This window comes from Elephantulus edwardii, unplaced genomic scaffold (assembly GCF_000299155.1).
Source record: "Elephantulus edwardii isolate Elephantulus edwardi_28Jun2011 unplaced genomic scaffold, EleEdw1.0 scaffold00007, whole genome shotgun sequence".
NCBI lineage: Eukaryota > Metazoa > Chordata > Mammalia > Macroscelidea > Macroscelididae > Elephantulus > Elephantulus edwardii.
Window position 1 is genome coordinate 24,874,366 of NW_006399757.1, and position 9,427 is coordinate 24,883,792.

The window sequence follows — 9,427 nt, forward strand, 5'->3', positions numbered from 1 at the left end:
ACACATATATAGCATCCCCATACATTATCTTTCTAGGGTATAATATTTATGGGAGTCACTTGCCAGCTCTCTTGTTTCCTTAACTTACCGTAAGTCTGTTATTCAAAAACTCCTTAGAAATTACAGTTATATCACAAAGCCAGAATAGCAGCATTTTGTACCTCTTGGTTTCCTGCAACCTAATCTCAAGGAGCACACCTCTGAAAGACAAGCAAGGAAGGGGGTCGTTACAGATTGGTGAAACCAGAAAGTGGAGGAAGGAGACAGGCATACCAAACCATAATTTCCTCTTCTCCTAAATTTGCTGTTTTCACATTTTATCCTCAAAGCTCCCAAATATACTCCCTCAGTGTCATCTGATGTCAGGTTTCTCTTTGACTCCAGGATTTCTTAACTCGCCGTGAAAAAATTATCCAAAGAAATGAGTTTTAAAAAAAAGACAACAAAATTCCTTACATTCTTACTACTGTAGGAAAAGGTTTTGTCCAATTTCTGTTTAATCCTGCATTTTCTGTAACTTCCTATCAGCAGCCATTTATTTCCCCCCATCTACATCATGATAGGTGGAGAAAGGATTGAAACTGTCAGCAAATTCATTGTACTTGGATCCACAGTTCATATCTTTGGCACCTGCAGTCATGAGATCAAGATACGTATTGCACTGGGAAAGTCTGCTGTCAAGGACATCTCCAAATTCTGAAGAGCAACAGTGTCTGAAGACTAAGGTGTGCCTGATTCTGGCCATGGTCTTTTCAGTCACTTCCTATGTATCTGAGAGCTGAACAATAAGAATGATAGAATAAGAATTGACACCTTCGAGCTGTGGTATTGGAGACGAGTACTGAATATCCCATGGCCAAAAGAACAAACAAATATGTCCTAATGTTCAGCGAAAGTGCTTCTTGGAGGCAAAGATGACAATGCTTTGCCTCACATACTTAGGGCATGTTATTAAGAGAGGCCAGTACTTGGAGAGGAACTTCATGCTTGGAAAAGTGGAAGGTAGAAAAGAGAAAGACTCTCAATCAGGTAGATTGTCACAGTGACTGCTGCCATGGGCCCCAGTGACAGAGATGATGAGGACGGCACAGTACATGACAGGGTTTAGATCTGTTGTTTTTAGGGTCGCTAAAAATCATAAAAGCTCACCATGAAATTAGAATTTATTTTAAAAAGAAAACCAACAAAACTACCCACACCGCATCTCTCGTCCCTAGCCCACTCTCACTTTCCCAAAGAATTTTTCTTCCTGATTCCAAAGTTTACTGACTACTTGAACTCAAAAAACTCATTTCTATCTATTGGGAAGCAATTAATTCTTAACCTTCCAGAAGGTTTTCAGACTATAAATTGTGCATGGGAGGCAACTGTCCATCTTTCTTTCTCCTTCAGAGAAGAAGCTACTTTCTCCTTCAGAGAAGCTGGTGGATTCTTGTAGCCCCCCTTTGAGTTGTCAAAGCAGCTCTCTTCCTAGTAGCCCGCCAAAGCTTGCGGTGCCTTAGAACTCAGTTCTTTCCCACCAATGTATTCATCTTCTGTTTATTGATATCTAGAAATTATTCAGACAATTTCTGTGGGGTCATCAGAAGAAGAGTCAGATAAAGGTCTGACTCCTGGGAACTTGGTAAGATTAGATGGATGTGGCTCATCTAATACAAGGTGGAAATGAGTTCTAAACTAATGGGTTATAGCATTTAAGAAAAGTTTAAATTTTTGCTTTTACAGTTCTTAAATGTTTTAAATGAAAGTTTACAGAGCAAAATGGTTTTACATGCAACCATTCATGAAGTTTGTCTTATGACATTAATTATAGTCCCCACATTTGTATGGCACTCTTTCCATTTCCTCTTATGATTGTTTCCATTTATCCTTTTCTTATCCCTGCCTGCCTTGTGCATTGTCTTCCTTGGAAAATGCTGCCGTTTTGATCTTGTATGCTTGATTGTTCTAAGGAGTGGATACCTCTCCAGTTTTACTGGGCACTTTATAAGACTATTTGTTGTTTGGCTAGAACTTAAGCCGCAGTGGTAAGTTCAGTTCCAGGCTAGCATGGTCAGGAGGGCTATAATCCAAGGTTCCACTAATCTCTATTAAACTAACAAGTCCGGCCACTTTTGTGTTCTTGCATTTTCCTCCACATTCCCCCACCCCACCCCGTTCTATCCAGGACCCTCTATCCTGATCCCTTTTACATCTGTTAAAGGTAACTGAATACTGTCCATTTCTTTTTATCTCAAACTTATAAGGGTTAGGTGGTACAGTTGAGTCTTTTAGACTGATTTTTCTGTGGGTTGTTTTTTTTCTTTGCTCTTATTTGTTCTAGATACTACATGATGGCAGTTCTATAAATCCTTCTTCCACATGCTTTATAAGCATTCTGGGCTGGAAAAAGACTGGACTTAAGTAGAAGCAAAATATTTGCTAAGCATCTGTTACATGTTACTAGACTTTCTACAGCCCTTTTAATTTTTTTTTTTTTCTTTCAATTAGAAAACATTGTGTGATGTGATCCTGATGGTCCAGGAAAGAAAGATACCTGCTCATCGTGTTGTCCTTGCTGCAGCCAGTCATTTTTTCAACCTAATGTTCACAAGTAGGTGTCTGTTGGTGAAACATGTCTTTATTTTTTCTTTGGAGTCTATATGAAATTATGCCAGTCTCCTAATTTTTAAAGTGCTTGGGAATTTAAGGCCACAGAATAGCAAATAAATAGAACAATGATCATCAGGATGATTGATCAAAGATCAATCTGATCAACAGATAAATCTCATGGCATATTGTTTAGGAAGTTACACACACACACACACCCCCAAAGAAGAAAGAAAATGAGAGATCACATATGGCTAACACAGTGAATTCTCTCAGAGCTGAAGTGCAATGAGAAGGCCTTGTTTCTCTGAGTATAACTGTGTTTCCACCTTTGGTAGTAGGATATCTTATCCCTAATTTTAGTTTCCTTTTCTGACAAGTTTCAACCTTAGGCAATCATCAGCTTTTGCAGGTTTTACTATATATACTGTGATAAACCATAGATTTGAAGTTGTTAGGAACTGAGTCCAAGTTATAATTCTGTTTAGTACTGTGTATGAGTTATAATCTGGTTATAAAATGAATTTTCCTCACGTTTTCTCTTTGGAGCACTTGTTGCTAAGCAATGTTTTTAAAATATATTAGAGTTTTGCAAGCTACATATAATTATTCTCAGTATTTCTATAGGTTTATTCATGCTACATCACAAGAACACTAATAGCAGTTTAAAAGAATACTAGGCTATTTCAGAAATCTAGTTTTGTGACTTTCACCTGAGCACTTTTTTGTTTTTAAAGATGCCTTGGTGAAAAGGGTTAAGCATTTGACTGCTAATGGAAAGGTTGGTGATTTGAATCCACCCAGTGATTCACAGCAAGACAATCTGACAATATGCTCCCCCAGAGATCGCAGCCTGAAAACCTTTTATTCTGTCACATAGGTCACCAAGTTATCATAACACCAAGATGTTAAAATCTTTTTTCATTTAAGGTACAGAATGAGTATAGAGAAGGAATTTTCATCTATTATAGAAATGTTAGGCTTTCCAGCATATTTTCAGAGAATTGTTCTTTTCATATTTAACAGGACCTGGACGGCTGATTCTGCAGCTAACCTAGTGGTAGTACTGATGCCATTTGTGCTATTCTTTTCATTTTAGCTAACATGCTTGAATCAAAGTCCTTTGAAGTAGAACTCAAAGATGCCGAACCTGACATTATTGAACAGCTTGTGGAATTTGCTTATACTGCCAGGTAAGTTAAGAATTGTTTCTGTTAGTGGCAAGAAGCTGCACTGCAATCCCAGAGGGATGCGGTTCGAATCCACCAGATGCTCTGTTGGAGAAGGTGGGGCAATCTCCTCCTGTACCAATCAGATCTGATTTGACGGTACACACAAAAAATAGTAAAATAAAATCATTTTTAAAAATTTTTTTAAAAAAAGAATTGTTTATGTTGTAGAGCAATAAAGTTGGTATCTCTCATAGCAAAGCGTTCTTCTAACTGAAACGCTCCAAATGTTTTCGAATGAAGAATTACAAGCATTGGAAAACATAGGAGTCTATACTGTTTTCAGTTACTAGTAGAATATATTCTATGGTAATATTATTTAAGTTACTTATTTAAGTAATTAAAATATTGTGGAAGATTAATAATTCACTCTAATTTACAGGATTTCTGTAAACAGCAATAACGTGCAGTCTTTGTTAGATGCGGCAAACCAGTACCAGATTGAACCTGTGAAGAAAATGTGTGTTGATTTTTTGAAAGAACAAGTTGATGCTTCAAATTGTCTTGGTAAGAAACTAGATGTGTATTTTAATAAAGAAAAAAGAGTCTAAAGAGTCTTTGTTTTGCCACAAAAAAAAACCAACCATTTTAAGAGGAGCTTGAGAGGTACATATTAACCTAGATAGTGATAGGCCCATTAAAGACTATAACAACAGTTTACAGAATAGAAAGTGTCTTTAATATTTGTTGTTTATCTAGAATAAGGAGTAAGGAGTACTCTCGGTATGTGATGACATAAATAAGAACGCTTACTTTTTTTTAAGTACTTGTAATATGCTAGATATTTTACTTGGATTGTCTCTAATACTCATATAGACACATCTTCTCCACTTCACAGAGGAGGAAATTTGAGGTTATGAAACATGCCTCAGGTCACATAGCTAGCACATAGGGAAGCTGGGTTTGGAATTCAAATAATGTAGTTTACCCAGAGGGAGCTTGAAAGAAAGACCTGGTAAACTACTTCCAAAAGTCAGTCACTGAAAACCCTTTAGAGTTAAATTCCGACATAACATGGAGCCACCATGAGTCAGAATCACCTTGATGGCAGGTGGTGATGATAGAAAAACAAGGCAAAGAGAATGAGATTTGGCCTGATACCAGAAAAGGAATTGGACTGGACGGAAGCAGGAAGAACAATACCTCTGCAAATGATTGTATTGACTAAAAAGGTAGCATTTCAAAAAGATCAGGACATAAAAGATTTGCCTTCAATTTCATCTGACAAGAGACCTCATTTTGCTGGCCCATAGTTTAGGATCCATTCGTCAATAAAATCCTGTGTTCCTGAGATTTACATTTCTACATTTATAAACAGATTTTTTTTTAAAATATAAGAACGTAATTACTTGAAGGATACTCTTGGAAGATCATGACTTGAGTGAGTGTACTATTCTTATTCTCTACTTATTGATCCATCTACAAAAAAAAAAAACCAGCTAAAGTAGAGAGAGTAGATGTGGAGGTAAAGTAAACGACCTGAAGTGAGTACATTGATGCTAAGTATTTTTTGGGTTTTGAGCAGTTCTGGTGGTGTCAGTTACGAGTTGGGCTGCTAACTCAAATCCTGCATTTCTTTCATGGTTTAAATCCACCAGCAGCCCCACAGGAGAATGATGGGTAGTTTCCTCCTACAGTCTTAGAATCCCATGAAGGTTCAGCTATGAGTTGATTCTGACTTACTAGCAAGGAGTTGAATCTTTAGGCTTCAGAGGAGGCCTTTTCAGTTTTACATCGAAATAGTTTTGTCATGATTTTTTCCAGACCTGGAAGGAAAGCCCTGCAACCTAAGTCCTAGTTAAGCCTTGAGTGAAAACAGTGACCCAGCCACTCAGTGCCCAGGGGACTGCATCTGCTTTCTGTTTGGCTCTAGGCTTGGCTCTCTCTGGGGACAAGCTGGAGAAAAACTGTGTCTTAGGTTTCACTTCTTGTCAGTACTCTGCTGTCTGAGAAATCAGAACAATGTGATTCCCACAAGTACTAGAGGAATCTAGAGCCATTTGTGCAATTGAACAGAGATGATATAGAGGATACCTGGTAGTTTCAGGGAGAGAAAGCTAACAACAGAAATGAATGACTCCTGAAGACAATTTAAATGTAAGAAATAGAAACTTAAATGTACAAAGGATGCTCTTGAAGAGGGGGGAGCCACATAGCTTTTTAGTTACAAAATTCAACTTAATTGGAAAATAGTATATTACTTTTAAAAAAGTTAGGGACCATCAAACAAGAAACTACCTTAGGGCATAGAAAAAATAATAAAAAGAAATGGAATTCATTAGTAAAAAGATAAAAGACACGAAGGGAGATGATTGTTGTGAATTGCCAGCAAGTAAATTCTAACTTAAGGCAACCTCATGTAAACATAATAGAACATTGTCTGGTTCTATGTCATCCTTGCAATCACCAGCAGGTTTGAGTCATTTCAGCTGTGTGCCAGAAATAGATTGCCAGGCTTTGCTTCTAGTCTGTCCACTCACCGCCACCTATCAGTTTGTCCTACTGTGGTGGCTTGGCCATCAGTATCACCCACAGTGAACAGGTGGCAATGGAGCTTCCAGATTAAGAAAGCCTAGGAAAAATACATGTAAGGGTGTTCTTAGTGTGAAGTAGCAGTTCCAAAAGGAACAGATGAATAAATTTTACTGAGTGCAAGGTCCAATCAGTGAACTACAATATTCATTGTTCATTTACAAAAATCAAGAGAAAATACACAAACAAACCCATTTATGGACAAGTCGATTCAGATTTATATTGAGCCTCCATCACATTTCTGAAGCTGTAAGTTTTTGCAGGAAGATACTGTTCAAGTTTCTCCTACAGAAACATCTGGTGGGTGATTGTCAGACTCCCAGTCTTTCAATTTGCAGTGCAGCTTGTAACACATTGTTCCACTAGAGCTCCTTACCTGATCTGAGATGATGAAATGTTATATAACTAGATAGTGGAACAGCACTGAATGTACTAAATGACCCTAATAGTAACTTACATGTTGCATATAGTTTACCACAATTAAAAAGCATTTAATCAGAAAAATAATTTTTAAACCTTCAAAGAGGTATGATAATTTTTTTAAAAGGAGAATTTCTTTTTTTTATCCCTATGTGTACATCCCTTTGTGATAAGACTTGATAGCTTTTCCAGTTAAAGGAGAGATGATTTTCTTCTTTCATAATCATTGCTTGGCCTTGGATTTATTTTCACCAATTAACAGATAAGACAAGAACAGAGAATTGAAAGTTGCTTATGTCCTAGAGCTGCTTTGCTGCTGGGAATTTTTAATTTTGTGTGTGTACTGTCAAATCGGATCTTACTGGTACAGAAGGAGATTGCCCCTCCTTCCCCAGCAGAGCATCTGGTAGATTAGCACCGTGTACCTCTGGGATTGCAGTGCAGCTTCTTGCCACTAGGCCACCAGGGCTCCCTGCTACTGGGAATTTTTTTAAAAGAAGGCTAGAGACCCTTAGGGTAGAGAGATAAGTTATCCAAGCAGAGACTTCCTGGACCAACAAGCATGCCTAGTATAGATATGTGAGTGAGGCTATTCTATGCCATCTCATCAAGTAACTGACTGAGAGCAGAGATAAGCTACACCAGCCCAAACTATAAGAGCCACTTACCTGACCCATAGAATTGTGAAAATTTATATAAATAACCCAGCTCTGGCTGGAAATTTCCAAAGACATCTAAAGCAAATTGCCACAATCTCCCTTCCTTGGAGCAGCTATTGGACCAGCTGAATATTTTAACCACTACACCACGAAGGTTTCTCTGCAAATGATAAGGAGAGGAAAAAAGAATTTTAATCCAAGACATTATTTATTTGGGATCTTTCAAGGGAAGTTACAATACGTTGTTCATAGAGTTGTTATCAGAAGTAGTCAATTCAACACCACTTACCTTTTCCTTTCTGAGAAAAGCATGGTAAAGATCTCAAGGATCTTCTTAGTTGATGTCAAGATTCATGGAGTTTGACCAGTTTAAAAAGAAGAGAATTTTATTGAAAAGCTGTTTAATAACTCATAAAATTATCCAAACCTCAAACTTGGGAAAGTTGTAAATATTTGAATAACACAAATCTTTCCAGATATATGTATTGCATAATGTTTATCCAAGAATCAGAAAAAACCAAATTCTTTTCAGACATCTTTGGAATATTTACAGATACTGCTCTGATCACTAGAGACAGAAAATCTTAAGTAACTAAAAGAAGAGAGTCGGAGACAACCAACATTCTCTGGTAAAAATGCAGTAAAACCAAGGGAGCTCTGGTGGCCTAGTGGCAAGAAGCTGTCCTGCGTACCGAAGGCATGTAGTTTGAATCCATCAGATGCTCTGCTGGAGAAGGAAGTGCAGTCTCTTCCTGTGCCAGTCAGATCTGATTCGACGGTACACAACAAGTGCAGTAAAACCAGAAATTAGCCACAAAAAGCTGGCAGTTTTTTACCTCACCCTTTCCTGTACATTTAGAAATTTAACTGAGTACTTATTTAGAAAAGTACCTTCAAAGAGACATTAAAATAAACTTACAGTTTATGTGTTTGTATGTGTAAGTATCCAATTAAGTCAATCCACTAATAATTAGAACATAAAATGGATGAAGTATGGATCTAGGAAAGCTGAAAGTTGGTAAAAATTAAGTGGGCTTAAAGATTGGCATCCTAGGCATTAGTGAGTGTAAATGGACTGGTATTAGTAATTTTTAATTGATAATCACATGTTCTAATAGCCAGAAATAACAAATTGAAAAGGAATGGTGTGGCATTCCTCCTCAAAAGGTGCATTTCATGATCCATCCAGAAATACTGTGAGTGATATAGGATATTATCTATACACATACAAGAAAGTACTTTTAATACAATTATTATTCAGATATATGCACCAGCCACTGAAGCCAAAGGTGAAGAAATTGAGGATTTATGCTAACTTTTGCAGTCTGAAATTGATCGAACATGCAGTGAAGATGCATTAATAATTAGTAACTAGAACGCTGCAGAAGTTGGAAACAAAAAAGGATTGGTAGTTTGAAAATACAACCTTGGTGACAGAAATCAGCCTGAAGATGAAATAATAGAGTTTTGTACAATCAATGATTTATTCATTGCAAATACTTTTTTTAAAAAGAAAATGTAAACAGCTACTCTATACGTGGACCTCTCCACAAGAATCAGGTGGACTATATCTATGGAAAGAATCCATGGAGAAGCTCATTATCAGAAGTCAAAAACAGGCCAAGGGCTGACTGGAACGAACCATACAAATTCAGATTAAAGGTGAAGAAAATTAAAACAAGAACTAAAATATAATCACATGTTCTAATAGCCAGAAATGACAAATTGAAGAAAACCATCGTAATAGATTTAATGCATTGAACACTAATGACTGAAGACTAGAGAAGCTGTGAAAAGATCTCATTTATGAAGATATCAAAATATCATTACAAGCGCATGAAAGGAAGAAAAGATCAACATGGATGTCAGAAAAGATTCTGAAACATATATTGGGCCAAAAGAACCCAAAGCAAGGGGAAGGATGGCTGAGGTAAGAAAGCTGAACAGAAAATTTCAAAGAGCATCTTTTTTTTTTAATATTTTATTTATTTTTCATTT

General features: G+C 36.9%; 1 protein-coding gene across 3 annotated transcripts in view; it reads left to right on the top strand.

Moving 5' to 3' along the window:
* The window catches only part of KLHL7 (kelch-like family member 7), an 81,562-nt gene that overhangs the window by 19,728 nt on the left and 52,407 nt on the right, over positions 1-9,427 (top strand). For 2 of the 3 annotated variants that reach the window (XM_006880291.1, XM_006880292.1), the window contains exons 2-4: positions 2,491-2,593; positions 3,689-3,782; positions 4,201-4,325. In XM_006880291.1, coding sequence (XP_006880353.1) covers positions 2,491-2,593; positions 3,689-3,782; positions 4,201-4,325 — 322 coding nt within the window. The remainder of the gene's footprint in view (positions 1-2,490; positions 2,594-3,688; positions 3,783-4,200; positions 4,326-9,427) is intronic. The other variant, XM_006880293.1, reaches the window with a different exon arrangement.